General features: G+C 38.4%; 1 protein-coding gene across 1 annotated transcript; it reads left to right on the top strand.

Moving 5' to 3' along the window:
• Positions 1-9,952: 9,952 nt before the first annotated feature.
• LOC126762845 (bestrophin-4) lies at positions 9,953-12,853 on the top strand. The gene is made up of 4 exons (XM_050479887.1): positions 9,953-10,131; positions 10,429-11,182; positions 11,238-11,411; positions 12,152-12,853. Exons 1-4 carry the CDS (start codon positions 9,953-9,955, stop codon positions 12,851-12,853), a joined length of 1,809 nt encoding a protein of 602 aa, XP_050335844.1.
• Positions 12,854-21,123: the final 8,270 nt, after the last annotated feature.

Raw genomic sequence — 21,123 nt, 5'->3', positions numbered from 1 at the left:
TTGTTTATTATTTGGTTATTTTCTTATGCCATAAACAGCTGTTAACAATTTTTAACTAAAAAGCATTTTATTCTCTTCTCTTTCAGCTTGATCTTTATGCCGCAAGCTTATACAAGTAAGTGAGCTCATCATTTTTCTAATGAAAATTAATGAAACGTATGAAAATTGCTTTTACTTGCAACACCTTTGTTTCAAGTACAAGCTTTTTATGCAAAACATAAAATCTTATGTTCCTTCCTTAATCTCACTCCAACATATCAAAACAAGGCATTAATCTGAAGTATATACCTCCCAGTGGGTACACCAACTTGTGGTGTCTGAGGTTGCTGTGAACTTTTAAAAGTATTTTGTAATTCCTTGAGTATTTGTTGCAATTATATTCCATGTTTTGTTCTATGTTGTCTCCCATCTCCTTGCTTTTCCTTCATTTTTATTGTTACACTAAACATGTGCGGCTCGAAAAAGGATTTCTGCGTAATACATTAGACAACAGCATACTCGTTGAAAACATAATTTGCTTAAGAAAGCACATGTTTTTTAGTCATTAAAAACTTTTCATTAGACGCTGTGGGTTTTTTTTTACATTTTGAAATGAAAGCTAAATAATTACTCGCACATACTATCGGAAATTGTTTGCTTTTTGCCCAAGAAAACAATAGTTTAGACCATTAATAACGACATAAACTTGTATAGAGCTTTAAGCTCATGCTCTAAGTAAGCTTTTTGTACCCCAAAATATCGAAAACGGTTTATTTTTTTCTAAAGCAATAGTTTTAACAATTAAGATTAATACAAGCTTTTGCTGAGCTTTAAGCTCATAATCTAAATAAGCTCGTTATATCTCAAAATCAAGCAAAGTCATTACTTATGTATGAATAATATCGAAAACTGTCTTCTTTTTACTAAAAAAAACAATAGTTTAGGCTATGAAAAACATCAGAAGCTTCTATAGAGCTTTAAGCTCGTGCCCTACTTAAGCTCTTTGTACCTCAATATCGAAATTTGTCTGTTTGTTTTTAAAGCAATCACTGGTTTTGGCAATTAAGCGCGACGCAGGTTTCTATAGAGCTTTAAGCTCATGCCCTAAGCAAGCTCTTTGTATCTGAAAAAGCAAAATTATGATTTTTCAAAATGATGTATAGTTTGTATATAAGATTGGCATACAAAATTTCATCATTTTTCAAAATGTGGAGCGCAAGCTTTATGGTTATTTTCACTAGTGACCAGGAACCCTCTTAGAATTTCAAAAGTTTTATTATTTAAACATTGCACGTTATTATTGAAGTTACCTAGAGATGACCTAGAGGCGTCTGGAAAGCAGAGACTAAGTGGTATGAAAAGAGTTTGAATGTTCTTTGGTTAGATTCCGGATATGTTAGGTTAGGTTATGTTATGTTGAAATGGGAAACATACATTTTAGCATCTAAAATAAGAAGTTGGTTATGAAGCATATCTGCAGAAGACAGTATCTGATGTGTTTAAAAACTAATTATCAATTGCAACACATTTTGTTCCAATATAACGTTAAAATGCATTACCGACTGATTTTATGTGAGGAAGAGTGAGAGTAAGTTGGAAGCTACTCCGCATTAACATTCGTTTGAGGCGTGAGTTGTAAAACCGGGAACTTCGAAGACTTCTGTGACACACGCTTCCAGACTCGATCTCATAAAACGCCTTAAACTAAATATTTTTAGGACTTTAATGAACTGCCTAAAAGCTTTTCAAACACTTATCTATCTTGAGGGTAGGATTCTAAAGACTACAAAATTGTATCTATAGATCTACTTAAATTTATGTGTGTTTGCTGGGGTTGAAGCTTTCAAAAACACTCTGAGTGACCTGAGACTCTCACAAAAATGACATAAAAGTAGTTTGCCCCCTCTGGATAACTAAATATCAAACATTCTCTTGCCAGCTTGTGTTTATTGAGTTTTGAAGCTTCCGAAACAGCTTTAAAAGACCACGTGCTCCCACTACCATGACATTAAAATATTTTACCCTCTCTAGATGAAGAAATGTCAAGCATTCTCTTAGTAACTTCGCTTTGAAAACATAAGCTGTGAAAGCTTTGATGGCCGCTAAGTTTAGAAAAGAGTAAAATGTGGTGTCTTTAAACGGATGTCATCTACATTGCTACATACCGTTTTCTTGCTATCTATCCTATTGCATACTTCAAAAGGACCTACATTTACAACCCCTTAATGAAGAACTAAAACACCCAGACACATTAAAGCTTATATTTGTTTATATGAGCGCATGTGTATATGGGCGTATGTGGGTAATGCCCAAAATTCCGCATAATCCATTTAGCTTTGCTTTTAGCGCTAAATCTTTTAAACTCAACCCATTCATAAACCACTTCAAATTAACTAAATCACCAAATGGCGTTGTCTTGGGCACCGAAAACAACCTGGCACACACACACACCCAAACACACGCTTAAATTCATATGCTTGTATGCATATATGCATGAGAGACAAGAGGAACTGACGAGCACTTAAGTGCCAATCAATATTGATTAATAGTGTTGTCATGTCGGGATGTTGCGGTTTTTGCATACATTAAGGCGCTCAGGCACACGCACCCAGCTACATATGAGCGCTAACATGGGCCATGAATATAAGTGCTTAAATATGGATAAATGGATAGTGTAGGTGCTTGTTTATATGTGGGTGTGTTGCCATACCCTTCGACTAGCTCCAAAGTATATGTGTGTGTAAATTGATAAATACCGAGCAGCAAAATTTCGCTTAATTCGTTGAAAAGCTGGTATTTGCGTGTGGATATTATTTTCGGCGGCTGGAGTTGAGCGCTGCGGTTTTATTTCAGGGTCTTCCACCAACCAGAGGTTCAGAGATGAAAAGTTAATTGAAATTGGCCGCAAACTTGAGGGTGCAGATAGACATTGAAACGGACAGTTAGGCAGGCAGACGGACAGACAGACAGACAAGCATGCCTTAAGTGCTACGTACTTAATTTGTTTTGTGAGTGAAAGTGTTCTAAGGTTTGATGCAGATGGCGGTAGGAAAGGTTATAAATTATATGCGAGTAATTGATCAGTGTGGCTCAATTGTATGTAGAGAAATCGATATGTGGCAGTACGGGTTATGAACAGAGTGAAATTCATGGTTTGCTCAATTCAAAACGCCTACATGGTTTGCTGTCGCTTTAGCTATATTAAATCTTTAGTGATATTAGATTTCGTTGCATACTTTTCGGAGTGAGAGAAGTAAAACTTTCGTTTTATAAATAAGACAATGTAGTTAGCCTTGTTTTAAAGCATATTGTGAGCATACTTTTAGGGGTAACGCTGCACTAAAACCAGATGTAGGATATTATAAATGAGCTTGCTAATGCGATTTTGAAATTATGTCAGCTTTCTTTACAATAAGTGAATTTGTGCCGGTCACTTTGTATGGCCGCTATACGTTATGGTGGTCTGATCATTGCAAAATCATTGGAGATTCAAATAATGAAATCGTGAAGATATCTTGTTAAATAAAAAAATTTTCCACACTAAAACTTGAATCCGATTGTTCAGTTTGTATGACAGCTATATGCTAGAGTGGTCCGATAGCGGTGATTTCGATAAATGAGCAGCTTCTTATGGAGAAAAAAATGTGTGCAAAGTTTCATATCGATAATTCAAAATCTGAGGGACTAGATAGCGACAGCTATTTATTTTTATATAGGATTCTTCGAAATATGGTGTATTTTTCGGACTGTGACACCGCAATTTTAGATATGTAATATCAAAATTAAAAATATATAAATCACAAATAAGAATTACAGATACACCTGAAGTCCTCCGATCCACATTATACACACTGACTTTGAAACATGTTTTGCATAAGCCTGTTGAGAATTCCAAACCCTATACAACGTATGAAAGAAATGTGTCAGAGTTAGCAAACAATTCAACAGCGATACCATGAACGCCTTTATATATTAAGACTGCCAACCTTCCGCCCCACTCACAAGCTTTGCGCGCCAATTGGCGCCATTACTAATTTATACCACCCACCACTCAATATCAAGCTCTCCAATCTCGACTGAGTGCCGGCGCACACTCCGCTGCTACAAAATTAATATGCAAATTCATTTTGTCAAGCAATTAGAAGACGAAAACGACAAAAGTTTCTGATCAACGCTACAATATCCTGTCCTGAAGCTGCGCTCGGCGCTCACGTCCGACCGTCGGCGGCGGCGCCAAGCGTTGCTCCATTGTCATTGTCACAATTATTGTCCGTTACGAAATTCACAGTTTGGTTTGTCCTTCAAGACAATTGTCAATTGACGCAAGTTCGGAAGCAAATGAGTTTCAACTTGTTGGCGTGCTTGCTTTGTTTTTCTTTTCTGACGGGAGGAGGGGGCAACACGGCGCAGCGCCAATGTTGACAGTTATTCAAGAAAAGCGTATAGTTTGGCGGCGTCGACTTGACGTGATGAGTGCGGGGGTATGGAAAGCGAAGATTTTTGTTTCGCAGTCTTTGTGTGTTTAATTTTCCGTGTGTGTGTGTGTGGCTATATTTGTGTAATTGTCTGCGTGGCGTATTCATGGCAAAGTTCAAATTGGCATCACTGTCAATTACGATTATTAGCCTGTGGGTCGTCCGTCCCACGCACGCGAGTCGGAGTCGGTGGTATAGTGCCGTTGATACTGTAAATAGCTGTGTGTGTTGCCACACCGGTGTATCGTTATGGCGCAAGCAACCGAATGACGGTCGAAAGTAGCAGATTTCAAGTTGGCAAATAAAAGCTAAGTTGCTGCGAGGCAACAAAGTCTTTGATATTCCTCAAATTCAACTTAACAAAGTGTGTTGTTGTTGATGTAAATTTTAGATTTAATTCTTGTTGCTTTTGTAGAATTGCAGATACTATAGTTGGTATTTCGATTTGTTTAAAAGTTTGAAGGTTGCCACGTTGATTGAAGGTATCGGAAGATGTGGCAAGTTGAAGTTACAAAATATATTAAAAAGGTATTAGTAAAAGCGACATATTACTGTTGCCAGTATACACTAGCGGCTCCATCGTCAGCGATTGGGGAATCAGCTACATCATCTCCTGGAGTTATGCTTTCAGTGCCATTGCGCAGGTTGGAGAAATGATCCCTCCACAATTTTAGTATGCTCTGAGCTTCAGTGACTAGATTAACTTTGGGGATTCTGCAAGAGTATGCTCCAAGCTCTTTGTACCAACGCATTTCGGCCTCTCGCTTTTTTGTCTGAAAATGCGTCTTGCTTCCCTTTTCAACTCTCGGTATGTATCTTATCCCGCACGTGTTGTGGTCGATTATAAAGTTGCGAGGTAGGCAGTCTGTTGTCACTCCACTGTGAGACCGCACTTCTCATCGTACCAGCTATTCCGAAAACCAATGGTTTCGTTTGCAGCTGTTCGTAAAGAGCTTGGATTACCGTCCCACAGTTCCCTTAGTTGCCGAGTTGCTGATGAGTGTTCTCGGTCAGCTTTCTGCTGTGATTGCTGCTTCTCGACGTCGAACCTTCCTTGTGTTTGTTGACTTGCTTTTTTTGCTGCATAAGGGCGGGTGCGTCGTTTGGCTGCAACAAGAGTCAATGTTAAGTCATCGGAGCCTACGCACGTCTAAAACACTGGAGACATGTCTTCCGTCTATCACAACATGATCGATCTAATTAGTGGCTTTTCGATCCTGGAATCCGGAATCTGGTAGTACAGATAACCATATTTCGGGCCCCGGCGAAGTCGACCAGCCTCAACGCATATGGGGATGTTTCGTCGTGGAGGTTGAATTTACCAACCGTTGTCAACAGAATCTCACACCGAATTTGCGCTTCTTTATAATGCCACAAGGACCTAATCGTCTCAGTTCTTGTCCCGCCCATCGCATTTCTTAGACGGCGATGATGTCAACCTCGATTCTAACGGCGACATCAACCAGCTGGGCAGCGGCATCTTCCCAATTAAGGGACCGGACATTCCAGGTGCATGCACGTAGATCGTAATCCTTAACAAGTTTGCAGGAGTCGTCATCAAATGGGTGGTCTCTCATCCGAGGCTGTTTTCTTCTTTTCATTGATAGTGTTTTTTACGTGACGGGTACCAAACCCAGCACAAAATTCTGGGGAGGGAATGTTTCGCCTTTTCACTTTGACTTATACTTAGACATAGCTTTAGACTTACTTAGACTTAGACTTAGACTTAGACTTAGACTTAACTTAGACTTAGACTTAGACTTGGACTTAGACTTAGACTTCGATTTAGACTAAGACTAAGACTTATAATACATTTATATGTGTTTTATCTTTATCCTTACGCTTATCTTTTGCCGTATATCATATTTATCTTTGTATTTTCTAGTTCTTTCTCTCTAGTCTGTAGTGTCTTTTAGAAGCAGTGTCCAAGCTTTTTCTGCAGAAGCTTTTGAACTGTCTCAGGGCGAAAAAATGTAAGCGTCGCTTTTGAATTTCTTTAAGGCTCCATCAACCTGTATCTAATTTCCATGTTCCAAATTCACACCTATTCCCCATGTAGTGTCACGGCGCCTTGTAACCCCCTTAAAACATAAATAATAATGGCCATCTTAACTCTTTGTGCTGCCATGTGACACATCACACTAAAATAATGTGATTTTTACGACACTCGTGTGTTGCATAACATTCGGCATTCAAATTGTCCTTTTATGTGCAACATACGTTTGCTGAGATCCCCGCGGAGAAGACACATTTGTTAAAACATAAATTTGTATTCATCTTGAAAGTAAGGGCCCCAATGCCGTCAACGCCACCAACAGGAGCGCTAAGCATGCCCGTGTTTATACCTAAGCAGCAAACAGCAAGTCTTGATGACTATAAAACACCAATATGTGTGTTAGTGACCGTGTAAAACGCTTCGTCACATGCACAGATTTCATATTAGCATATCTACTAATGAATGCGTGTAAAACAATATCAATAAAAGTAAAAGTTCATTAGCATAACATAAAAACGACATTTATAGCATTGGTAGCTTTTATTTGCATACATGATATGTGTATGTGTGTGTGTGTGTGACTGTCCCAGCGGGCTTGCGGCTTGAATTGTTAATATGATACATACTGTGCGTGTGTGTGTATGTGTATGTGTGTGTTTGTGTAAGTTTTGTGGTCAGTGTGACCCAAATTTTACAACCAAAATTTTATGATTACACAAGAGACTGCGCTAAAGGATTACTAATCACATATTCATACAAGCAAACGCGCACACACACTCGAGTGAGGAAATATGCAAGCACGCCTGAGCGTATGCTAATAAAATAGTATGAAAACTATCAGCATAAAATTTAGTTTACATAAAATTTTCTGTTGACACAGTGAAATAGAAATGGAAATGTTGACCGAAATGCGGCGAGCTAGAGGGAGATAGAGAGAGGGGTAGAGAGAAAGAGAGATAGGGAGAGCAAAAGTGATAGAAAGAGAAAAGGGTGAGCAGCGCCAGAAGCGTGAAAATGGCGGCGTTGAAAAGTCGTAAAATGACACAAGCGCAGGTGCCTACAGACAAACTAATATATCTGCTTGTTAAAATCGTATATATATAAAGATCTGTGTATATATGTATATCAGTCCAACGCACTCAAAAGCGCAAGCAACATTTTAACAGCTCATTGTTGCTTGCGTTTGAGCGAAATTTTCTGCAAGAGTCGCAACAAGACGTGGCTATAATGTCCGCAATGCGGCAGTAAAATGTGGCAACTAACGAGTTGTTGTAGTTGTATATGTTTGTAAATGTGTAAATGCGACACCTTTAACATACCATACATATATATATAATATGTCTGTGTTTGTGGCAACAATTGCGGGCATTATGCTAATTTTTGAAGGACATTTGAAAGAGAACTTGTCACACAGCCGCTCAGTCCGCACTCACTCTCGCTACACCAAATACTTGGCATAATATTATTTCGTCAGTGTGGCAAGTGCCGCGGTGGCGCGTTTTTGCAGCATGACACTCACTATACCTTTTCCATATGCAGCTGGCAGGGGTACAATGCAAATCAGTGTGGTAAATTAGAAATTACGCAAATCTGTGGCGGCAACAATTGGAAAGAGCGTGAAATGAACAGTAATGAAAGGGTAGCCAATCACATGCAAATCAATGCACAAAAGCATGGAAGGGATCCACAAAATAAGGAGGATTTGTAAGGCAATTGAAGAAATTAAGTAATTTACCTAATATTAGGTGCCATACAGCCTTTTTTCGATATTTCATTCATTTCATTCGAGCTGAAGCTACGTCCTAAACTTCTCAAACGAGTTGTGAATAGTTTTCTATATAAAATCAAAATAATTATATAGCCAAGGGTTTCTATAAGAATATATATTCTATTCTTTCCACAAAGGTGATCGCCATTGACAGGTAATATCTTTAAACTCCAGATGAGTGTTGAGCTCTAGAGAACCGGCTTTATCACAAAGACCCACAAAAGAACTTATGCTGCATTGTCCTCCTGTTCAATATCTTCCAAATATAATCTTTCGCAGCAAACCTCTCACTATGGTGGAATACATGCTAACTTCAGGGTAGTTCACCCTGTCCAAGCGACTTTTATATACTGACATAATTTGATCTCAGAAGAGACCATTCGAGCTTCTCTATAGTGTCTATTGTGAATTGCAATCTTGCCAACAAAAATCATCTGCCATCTATCAAAATATAATTCGTTGAAAAAAACCTTCTTGTCAAGCGTAAAATGTACTAAAGATGGTCTACTCGGCACCTCGAGGTCTTACCCAGAGATAGAATCTACTATAGTTCATAATTGGTTTTATAGTAGAGTGAGATGGCAATCACGGTCTCAGATTTATTGAAACAGAGCACAATATAGAAGTATCTTCCGGATTCAGTTTTAAGAAAAGTGCTTGAAACTTCATCCACAATAAGTTAAATAGGCTTTCCATCTCCAGCTAAATCGATCTTTTTCTTCTTTACTGGCGTAGACATTTTCCATGCCTCCGCATATCAAGATGGGAATGATGAGCGTCTTGTAGAGTTTGGTCTTTGTTCGTCGAGAGAGGACTTTACTTCTCAATTGCCCACCCAGTCCAAAGTATCCCATGTAGGCAAGAGTGATTGCTGTTAATACTGGTCCCAAGATAAACGAAATTATCTATTATAACTGCCAGCAGTCCATTCTTACAGAAGATTGTATCTTCCATATTTAGTTCTGCAGCTCGAATTATTTTCTTCAAGAGTAGATTGAAGATGTCGCATGATAGGGAGTCTCCTTGTCTGAAACCTCGCTTGGTATCAAACGGCTTGGAGAGTTCCTTCTCAATCCTGACGGAGCTTTTGGTGTTGCTGATGACTGCACCTTGTCAGTTTTTCGCCGCCGTATTTGAATAGCTCGACTTCGACGATCCATCGGCTCCTGTCACTTCGTTGTTCTTAGGCGAGTAATTGCTAATTAAACCTATTCATTGTCGAGTTATGCAATATCTATCCCACCGTCGTCTATTGGGAAATTGGGTTTGCATCTCCAGATGTTACACTCTACTGCCGTACAGCAGGCTGGAAAAGTGTTACCTCTATAACTTTAGTATGCTCTGGACGACAGACATTAAATGATCTCTCTTGAAACCTTCCGTTAGTTGCCTATCTTTTTGTAGATTTTTCGAACACTACCCTTGTCGGCGAGCTTCTCAAGCTCTTTATATACACGTATTTCGACCTCTTTCATTTTTGTCTGCGTATCTAAATCGATCACCTCCAGAATTATTTATTCGGATCATTCGAAAACGAAATCGATATATGTATGCTAAAAATTTATAAACTTTGGAGTATTCCATTTTAAAACGATCGTTCAGTTGTTTTTCAGCTTGTCTAAAAAAACGAAAAATATTCATTCAGAAAATTTTTTACGAGCAAAATATTTTATTTAGAACAAACGAAAAATTTTATTCAAGGAAGAAATATTTGTTTACAATTCTCATATTAATATGACGGTCTCATATCAAGCGCAAGTCGCGACCAGCAACTTCAATTGCTTCTTGAAACTATTGGCCCGCTGGCGTGGTAGCATTTATAAAATTATTTGGAGGGACTTAGCCGTATTTTTGGTGTTATATTATGCTCTGGGTATTACTTATCGTTTTATGATGGGACCGGAACAACAACGGTGAGCAGAAATACTTAAAAACGAATTAACGAAAAAGGAGCGAAGGCTGAAATTAACAAGTCATACTATTGTTAGGCTGGGAACATAGTGGAGCAAAGAGCGATTCTGCACCAAAAAAATTAGAGGAATATAAAAGTTTTAACCTAAAATTCGCACTGAAGCACTTGATTCACTATGATCTTAGCTTAAGCTTAGCCAGTTAAACTCATACTATCGCCACTTAAACCTACAGTTTTCAAGAGTACTTGATAGTACTCTATGCTAACCTCACTGTAATAAAATTTCTTAACTCCCCAGCCTCTTTGAACTGCTTGTGCATTACTGTCACAGCTCGAGCACACTCATACCGCTCTCGTTTGTGCTCGGCTTCTATATTGCGGTTGTCATGAATCGCTGGTGGACTCAATACATTACTGTGCCATGGCCTGATCCACTTGCCGTCTACGTGAGTACGCTCTTTGTCGGACAGGATGAACGTGGTCGCATAATGCGTCGCACCGTCATGCGTTATGTCTGCCTCTGTCTAACCATGATTTTTACGATGGTGGCGCCGAGTGTCAAGAAACGCTTTCCCACAATGGACTCGTTGGTAGATGCCGGTCTGTTGACCGAGAATGAGAAGGATGTGCTAATAGCTATGGATGAAAAATCACCGAAGCATCGCAAACATTGGGTGCCGCTCGTCTGGGCGGCCAGCATTGTATCGCGTGCACGTAAGGAGGGTCGCATACGTGACGATGTCGCGTTGAAAACTATTTTCGATCAGTTGGACGCGTTTCGTAACAAATGTGCCGTTATATTGCATTTCGATTCGGTGCCAATTCCTTTGGTTTATACACAAGTGGTAACGCTGGCGGTGTATTCATACTTCTTGGCGGCGCTGATTGGCCAACAGTGGATGCCTAGAGAGGCGGACCCTGATGGGCACTACGATTGGGTTGACTATTATTTTCCTATTTTTACAACGCTGCAATTTTTCTTCTATATGGGTTGGCTAAAGGTGGCAGAGTCGCTGATGAATCCGTTCGGTGAAGATGATGATGACTTTGAGGTGAGCTGGTGTGATTATATTGAGATTGCGTACAAATTCTTCACTTGTTGGTTAGGTGAATTGGATGATTGATCGCAACTTGCAAGTCTCCTACTTTATTGTCGATGAAATGCATCACGAGCATCCCGAATTGGTGAAAGATCAGTACTGGGATGAAGTTTTGCCTGGCGGTCTGCCATATCCAGAGGACTATCACAAGGTCACTACAGATTTCACTGATGTCGGCAAGGTATTGAAAGTTGTTTGGGCTTTTTTGTAGAGAAAGGAGTTCAATAATAGGAATTTCCATAGATCTAGCAATTATAGGGTGCTATTTGAGGTTATGTTAGGTTAAAGTGGGTTTACAGATTTATTTTCTTAAACCACGTTAGTTGTTAAGTTAAAAGGGTCGATCAAAATATCAATATTTCGGAGAGAAGGGAGCAGTAGTCTCGTTAGAAATTTTCTGCGGGGTTAGACCATATCGCACGAATACAAATTGAGTTTGTAAATCAGCTAGACCCCAGAGCAGAGTAACTGTGGGTTGACCTTCCTGAGCCCAAACTTGATCGGAATGTTTTCCGTTTTTGCATAGTCTGATATATCGAGTTGGGGTATCGAAAGCTCATCTCTTCACGGGTCAATTAGAAGTTGCCAGCAACATTTATAGAATGAGGTCTTTCCAAAGTGTTTTGAAGTAGGACTCGGTCTAATTCGCTGGGTGACATATTTGGATGTCCGGTTTCCTCTTAAGAATTCTGATCATTAATCCGGATTCGCAATTTTGCCGAGCTGATTGTCTTTAGCCGGACGAAGTTCCGGGTCTCTTCCGGCTACTAAAATCCGACTGTCATAAGAACGGTATTACTGGTGTGTGTTTAGTCTCGGTAGTTGCTTCTAGAAGTGTCTGAAGTTCGCAAATAAATGTCAGGAGAATTTAGGAGTTTCTAGAAGATAGAGGTCTAATCCGTACCAAATTCCACTTTGTAGTCGGATGGCGCCGCACATTTCGTTTGGAAGCGTCGCGACAACATGGCCACCAACTCTAGCATGCATAGCAGCGTCTCACGGATCAACGCGGTATTGAAGCGTCTAATCAGCAAGGAGGATACTCAAACTAACAACAGCCGTTTGCGGCTCTCTACAAGCTCCGTCTCACTGGGCGAACACATACCGCATTCCACATCCGATTATGAAAGGCATTTGGCCACAAATAAGTATTCCGGCGCTGCGCGTCTCTCATGGTTGACCGATGTCGGCGGCGAAGTTGATTCAAAAAGCATGCTTCTGCCACCCGAACAGTTGCGTTCTCAAACGAGCGCTGCTGAATCACTCACGTATGAAGATGAGGGCGCGGATGGAAGAGAGAAGGACGATTTCGATTTGTTGCGTGAAGAGCGTGAGCGTCAACGCCAGGAACGACAACGTCAGCGCATTATGCAAAATGTTTACACTGCCACAAGTGCCACAGCTGATCTGTTGCCTGCTTTGATTGCCTCGGGTTTGAATTTAGCAGCGCCACCGACTATACCGATACCAGCGCAAATGCTACAGCCGAAATCGAGTGATCAACGCAGTGCCACGCCGAGCGCAAAGAGTAGCAGCAGCAGCGGTGCCGGTAGTAAGTCACGTGTCGCTGGGGCGGCTGAGCAGAAGAAAACGCGTGATGAGCCGGACAAGCAGGAAAAATAGCGCAAAAGAAACGGTTGATAACTCCCTGTTGTATACTTATATTTTTAGTTCGAGTTCTATTTCAATTACATGCTTTACTTGTACATATTTTTATTAAAAAATGAAAACCAATTTGTGTTTGAAAGCCGTCGGTTTTCAATCTTCCGTTTGTTTCAAGAGCGCCATCTACTGGTTAAAAATTTAATACATATGTTCCGATTTCATAATGTTTCTGTTGAAAGATTTGTGTCTTAGCTAGAATATTCCAGTGTCTTGGATAAGATCGAAATATGTGGATGATCTTTATTTAGTAAATTTATTTGCGTTTGTGGGATCTGTGACTTTTATACTTTAAAAGGGCGTTGATTTTGTTTAAATCTGTTTTATCATCCTATAAATAAGAAGATATTCTCCTCTGTTATCTAGTGGTTCTCCATGTTATTGAAAGACAGCTATTGGAGGTTTAGTGGAACGTTTTTTCGATTGACTCATCATCAACGCTTAATCGTCTGTTGAACAAAAGCTATGCTCGGTTAATTGTTCTTGACCCTCTCAAAGTGAGTGCTCTAACCTAACTTCCTAAAGTTAGCTCTAAGCTAAAGCTAACTCTAATTGGAATAAAGAATAGTTTGATATGAATACTAGAGAAGATTTGGTAGAAATACAATGTAACCGAAAGCTGAATTCCAAACTGCGAACTAATGCTTTAGTTTTTGAAATATCGGTCTGTTGCAATTGTCTTCTTCTTTACAACACGCTGATTATTTGTCGGAATGGTCGATATCGGACCACTAAGACGTGGCTGCAGTACAAATTGAACGATAAAAAGCAAGTTCTTGTAAGGAAACTTTTATATTTGATAAGATATCTTCACGAAAATTTACATATGTATATTTATATCCAAGGCAACAGTACAATCCCCGAGCAAATTGCTGATATCGGATGACTATAGCATATAGCTGCCATACAAACTGATTGATCAAATTGAAGCCCTTGTATGGAAAACTTTTTTATTTGGCAAGATATCGTCGCAAACTTTCTTACAGCCTATTGCCCAAGTCAACGGTACAATGAACAGAACTTTTGTTCAGATCGCATGACTGTAGCATGTAGCCCCCATACAAACTGTATTGCATTTGCTACACCTGCCACCGCGTTTGAATTGCTTGTTGAGTGTTTGTATGTGCATTTAGTTAATAACATTAACAACAACACAATATATAACTGCATACATATAGTATATAATAAAATATATATTTATACAGTTAGTAACAGTTGCTGCTGCTGGTGCATGTATTTTGCGCCGGCAATGGCTTTTGGACTTAACGAACCATAAGTGATGGTAATGGCGTTAACTGCTGTGCCACACACACACATGCATGAACATGTAACTGCTTCCCGTTGCAGTGTTCTGTTAACAGCTGCGACCGATGCAGTCAATTGCTGTGATGTTGCTGTTACTGCTATTGTTGCTGCTATTATTCTTGTTGTTGTTGTTGCTATTGTTATTGCGCGTAATTGTTTTCTTGTTATTGCATTGTCCTGCGCTGCAACACATGTGTGGCACAGCTGCTTGCTGCACAATATAATTATTGCTAATAACACTATGCCGTTAAAGTGCATGCAGCACTTGACATTGTTGTTGTCGTGGCTTTTTGTTGCTGCTGTTGTCATTTTTGTTTTTGTTGCTGTGCACCGTTCTAACAATAGAAACAAAACAGCTCACTTTATTGCTTGTTAATTAACCACTTATTGCAGAGTGAATTGCATTCGAAGCGGTCAAATAAAGATTTAAATTCATGTTACGTATACGCCCCGTCGCCCAGTGTTATGTGGGCAAAAATACAGGAAAGTGCTTATTAAATGCATTGAACATAATTTTGAGTGGTTGATTGATAGATAAGTGAGTGAGTGGTTTATTACTTTGAGTTTATTTATTTTGCTAAAATATGGCAACTCGATTGCTTAAAAAATTTTTTTTTGAGAGTGTCATTATTTTTTTTTGTAACTTCGGGTTATTTCATTCAAATTTGTTTTAATTTTTTTAATAAAGATATGGCAACTCCATTGCTTAAAAAAATATATACATACATTTATTTACTTTTTTTAAGAAACATCTCCTTTATACAAAATATACTAAAAAAGTTAATTAATATTCAAATTATATGGCAACCCTTTTTTTCGATAATACGCATGCCGGCTTATCCTAATATTATGCGCTTTTTTATTCAAACGAAAATATTTATTGTTATTTATTTTTTTATCATATCTTTTGTAAATATGTATGTGGTAACTACATATGTATGTATGTATGTATGTAACACAAAAAACATAAAAGTTCTTTTGAACTTCCCTGATGCAAAAAATATTAAATATAAAATTTATGTAAATTGAAAATAGGTGGCAACACTGTTTTTTTTAATTTGTAAAAACTTACAGTTTAATTTTATTTGCAGTTTTAAACAATATTAAAAGGAAACTCATGAATATTAACAATTTTAAATTGAAAACATGTGGTAACTCTGTTTTTTTTTTTTTAATTTGTAAAAGTTTACAGCTTAATTTTATATGCAATTTTGAGCAATATTAAATAAAAACTCATGCATATAACTACTTTTATGCACAAGGAATTCCATAAGGCTCTTCAAAATCATTTCAGTTCAGTTGCTTGCAGCCGAGCATAAAAATATTAAATGAAATATGTACATATATGTTTATGCCTGCGTTTTCACTTTTAATCTTTCCAAATACCAATTCTCAAAACACAAAATAATTTTCCAAATAATAAGCAACTAATTTGAATATCCTTTGAGACATATGTATGTATATGTATATATTTATTTAGTTGTAATGAGTCATATTTATTGGAATTTCAATGTGTGTGTAAGCTTCTATAAACACATACATATGTACATATACACACACATACATATATGTTAGAAATTCCATCAGTGTCAGCACCCTCGTGATTTTGGCTAAAGAATATGTGCAAGCTTGCTGCATAAATGCGTACAATGATTAATGGTTACTGAGAGAAAACATTTGAATACACACACATAAAGAGAAATTTTTATCGAACTTTTTTTCATTGAAATGCCATACCAACCATTGCTATTTCTTATCGCTAAAAGTAAATAAACCTGCCAAAATAGCGAAAAAAATATTGAAAACTCAACACTCCCAGCGCGCTCTCACGGCACTTGATGACATTTTAATTTCGTAAAACTTCGCTCATTCCGCCTGGCATTGTTTTCTTAGCAAAATATTTTTGCGTGACTGTTCACAAACACTTTCACATATGTATGTACTATACATACAGAGAAAAGTGTATGTGTGCTTGTTGGTTCAAGCGTTTCCAACTCCGAATGCTTAAGTACATTCCTGCGAGACCTAACTAATTTGCATATACTTAGCATTTGTATGCGTAAATGCAACACTGTGTGTTGTGGCTGTGTTAGAAATGTGGTAAGCACATGTGTGTTTGTGCAGTCAGTTGTTATTCGTGCGCTGGATTCCCCAAACAAATTACACACATGCAGAACGCTCACGCATGTGCCTGTGTGGTGCGTGTGGCAAGTCGAAGTTTTATGCTACGACGCGGAAAAATAATAACACGCATCACGGCAGCTGACTTCCATGTGCTGTTAGCCAACTAAAGCATACATGCATATATACATACACACTTTTATGTGTATATACGCACACACACCGTACACTGGTGTTACAAACACATATTTTATGCATATGGTGACTCATATGTGTGCTTCCAAAGAAAATAAACCAATGTTAGCTTTCACTTACTTGCTACTGAATGTTTTGCGCCTTAATGTATGCTAAGTGGTTTGCAGTAAAAATGAAATTAAAAGTTCATTGGCATGAAATAATGTGGTGTATGCATGCATATTTACATATAGTGTGGATCGAAATTTATTATTATATAATAATATATGCACTCATCCGAACACGTCTTCAGTGGACAGAACTGCCAGTGTTTTAATGAGCAACGTTCTAGCTAAATATTAATTAACCAAAGCGACAAATAATTGTTATTCAGATTCTACAACCTATTGTTAGCCTTAAATTATGTAAAAACATTCAATAAATAACTATTTGGCTAAAAAAAGAGTCATATTTTGGATGAAATCAACATTCGGTGAAAATATCGGTGAAATTATCGGGTTTTTAGTATACTAAAGCTGCTGCCGCTGATATATGTACCATAACTTTAGAGTGCCTAAAAACTTATGAACTTCCTATAAATGACTACTAATGGAAATTTTTCAACTAAAGTCTCTAAAATCTTAAAAAATTCCAATCTTAAGAGTTGAACTGACTGCAATAGTCCTCAAATACCCTTTCCTGTCACCTTCTTACTTAACGAACTTTGTTTGTTTGTCGTTGGTTTAAAACCTATGTAGTTCGCTAATTTTGCTTCTCTCATATTATTATATATATTTTTATTAGGAGACTGCAGCTTTATAATCGGCTATTCTGCTGGAAGAATAAATGATTTATGACCACTCTCCTTGAGGTCTTTGTTTTTATCATTAAAACATTTTTTAATATTCCCAAAATCTAAACTTAAATTTTCATAAGATAAATATTCTTTGAGCTTCAGAAAAAACTGCTTCATAAAAGAGTAAAATATGTACAGAAGAAGTATAGCGGGTTGGTACGGGCAAACAAATAATGGAAGGATAAAGTTCTTCTTCTTGTTCATCTTCTTCTTCTTCTTTGCTGGCGTAGACAAAAAGTACTTACTTGTAAGAAATTGTACCGATGAAGTAGTTATATTTCCATTATAAATTACTGGAACTCTAACAAATACAAAGATGTTGGCTAGGAGCGGATAAATTGAGACGTGACTTCTACTCGAAGAGCTGTGTATTCGCATTTGAACAGCTATGTTTGACTTCTCAACAGATTTATCGAAAAGTCTCCGGCTTATCACTGTAAAATAAATTATTTTTACAAAAATATTTTTTTTTTTTATTCAACACTCATAGTTTCACTGATTACAGCGACTCTCCATCTTTTTGAAACCATTTCTGTAGTAAGAATTAGCCTTTGTTTCAAAATAGGCTTCAGTTTCACCGATCACCTCTTCATTCATTCAAAATTTCTACCCAGCAAGCATTCTTTTGAGATCTGAGAAGAGAATATAGTCGCTGGGGTACAGATCTGGAGAATGCAGTGAATGCGGAAGCAACTCGAATCCCAATTCATGGATTTTTGTCATCGTTTTCTCTGACTTGTGTCACGGTGCATTGTCTTGGTGAAACAGCACTCTCTTTTTCTTTAAATGCGGCCGGTTTTCGGCGATTTCGTTCTTCAAATGGTCCAATAATGCTATGTAATAATTGCTGCTGATGGTTTTTCCTTTTTCATTCCAAAATACAGACGCTATAACCTTGCCAGCCGATTGTTGAAATTTTCCACTCTTTGGAGTTCTTCGCAATGGATTCGGATGACTATGGTTGCACTTCGGAGTCCATGCTTCCCAGTTTCACATGTCGATGCAAAAACTTGGGTTTATTACACTTGTGCATCTCCAAACTCTCCACCAAACCATCCAAAATTATTTTGTGGACTTTTTTGATGTTTTCGTCGTTAACAACCTCTTTTGGGCATCCCCAGCGTTCACCGTCTTCGGTGTTCATTTCACCATGTCTGAGCTTAGCATTCCCATCCTTGATGGTTGATTTTCCTGGGGTAGTGTTCGGCAACTGGTCATCAAGCCACGTTTTTGCTCTTCAAAAGGCCTGATTTTCAATTGACTTGTTACCTCTTTTTTGGGAAAGCTGAAAGGCATAATTTACTAGCTCTGCAAAAACTGTTACGTACATATCCAGTTATGAGTGGCTGAACATTATAATTAACAATCACCTAACTCCAACCTATTCTCCCTATACGATTGGGCATAAAAATCCCGCTAATTCAAATATTTATGCACCTAAACACGACTTATGAGTGTTGCATTATAATAAAATCTCTATAAGACCACCTGGTTGCAACTTGTTAGCAAACCGCCATGGCGTTAAGCCACACCGGCTGCTGCGACAAATGTTTCCAACCTCCAAAAACTCAAATACACAAGTCGAGCAGCCACAGCAGTCACTTTCGTGGCGCTTTCGCACTATGAAAATACCAGCAGACTGCAGCAACAACAATATGCCTAGCAGTTTAACTTAGTTTGCTTTGCATTGCAAAAACAACAAATATATGAAGTTGTTGCACAGACGCCAAAGCAGCGTGCTAAAGCGAGCGCGATTTGAGAACACATGCAACATGCCACGTATGTTGCAAGGCGCTGCATTAGTAACGGTAAATATTTGCCATCCAACTTGCCACCAACTTGTAGTTGTTGTTGACACTACCTCAGGCTATTTTCATTGTTTCTCTTTCACGTTCTGCTCGCTGCGGTCGCTTGTTGTCATTGCGACTTCTAGCACGCATCTGTATATGTGCGTAGGTGTGTGTGTGTGTCACGCGTGTTGACACTGTGGAAATAATTGACCACAGGATAAACAGGTTTTGCAGGTGTTTTGCATTATCATCACCATCAGCGTTATTATTACCATAAAGTAAGCGGTTGTAATTTAATTGGTGTTTATGTTTATGACGAACAACCGACTGGGCGTGGCAGGTGTGGTTGTGCGTGATATGCGGCCAGTAGTACGTGGTTGAGAATATGTTGGTATTAAAGACATAATTTTAGTAAATGAATAAAAAATATTGGAAAGTATCATTATAGCATAAAAAGCTTTAAAGCTCTCAAGCACGGTTACTAAGCTCTAAAGCGCTTTCTGCTCATAAAAATGCCATTTTCACATCAAAAATGTAGACCCAAATATTTTTCTATTTAATTTGCAACATTAAAAGTTGTTTTCAAAACCTTATGCGCTTTTTGATACCAACTGTTCAATGGGTGGGCTTTAGGCCTGCCAAACACTACATAAATTGTTACGGCTGAAAGTATGGTTAATTATAATATTTAAGAAAGTAAGAAAATCTGATGCTAGTTTAATATTATTGTCCACATTGTACATTTTGCTGTTTTTAACTCCGCGGGTTGTTGTCCCGGCTGTAAATTTGGTTGTGTGCATTGATAAAAGCTTCAAAAACCGCCTCGAAAATGGTAAAAGACCGTGTTTCGAGACCGGGAATGTTTAGTTTTTGCAAGAGAACTTAAGATATTTAAAATTGTTATGACGACCATGTAAATACAAATCGGCGCTGACTGGTTTTGTCGGGTGAAATCTTGTTCGTCTAATTCAATGTTCAAAAAGAATCAATGAAAGATATCTTTATTCACAAACTTTGAATCCTTTAAAACCAATTCTATACAAAACACTTCGAAAACAGCGAAAGAGCTAGGCTTGACCTCGTAAGTTCTAGAAATCATATACATTGGATCTTCACAGATCAGACAGGAACCGGTTTTAAAAGACGACAGCTGTAATTTTCCAATAAAATGCCTCGGAAATCAACAAAAAAAGTGTTCCGAAGTACATACATAAACTCCTTCAGACCGCCGTTGTGGACTACAACAATATTTCTTTTCAGCCATCGACGTAGAAAACATTGCCTAATGTCATTTGCACCTCCAAGTAAAGCAAACCTGCCTGATTATATAATTACATCTCGAAATCCAACGCAGAATAATGTGTTGTCAAGAGTTATTCTGCGTTGGATTTCGGGATATAATTATATGCGACCTCGAAGTGAGTAGGCAATTAAAAAGCAAAGTTCCTTCTCGACGAACAAATACCAAATTCCACAAGTTACTCATCATCCCCGTCCGGCTATATGGTGCAAAGGTATAGACGATGACAACATCAGGTGAGTTGACATTACGAGTTTTCGAGAGAAAGGTTCTGAGGAAGATTTATGGACCTTTGCACTTTGGCAAAGGCGTTTGCCGTAGTCGATGGAACGATTAGCTGTACAGGATACGACGAGGAAATCGGGAGATAGCGGCTATGCTGGCTAGATCATGTCGTCCGAATGGACGAAAACACTCCAGCTCTGAGAGTATTCGACACATTACTCGCCTGTGGAAGTAGAGGAAGAGGAATACCTCCACTCCGTTGGAAAGACCGACTAGAGAAGGACCCGGCTACACTTGGATTCTCCAATTGGCGCCAAGTGAAAAGGATGAACGACTGGCGTGCTGTTGTAAGCTCAGCTATAACCACGCAAACTCTACATACGCCAATAAAGAAGAATATATGGAATAATATCTGCCCAGCAGAACGTAAAGCAGTAGCCATCCAAGTACAACTCATGAA

This window comes from Bactrocera neohumeralis, chromosome 6 (assembly GCF_024586455.1).
Source record: "Bactrocera neohumeralis isolate Rockhampton chromosome 6, APGP_CSIRO_Bneo_wtdbg2-racon-allhic-juicebox.fasta_v2, whole genome shotgun sequence".
NCBI lineage: Eukaryota > Metazoa > Arthropoda > Insecta > Diptera > Tephritidae > Bactrocera > Bactrocera neohumeralis.
Note: the sequence above shows the minus strand (reverse complement) of the source record. Positions and strands in the feature narration are given on the sequence as shown.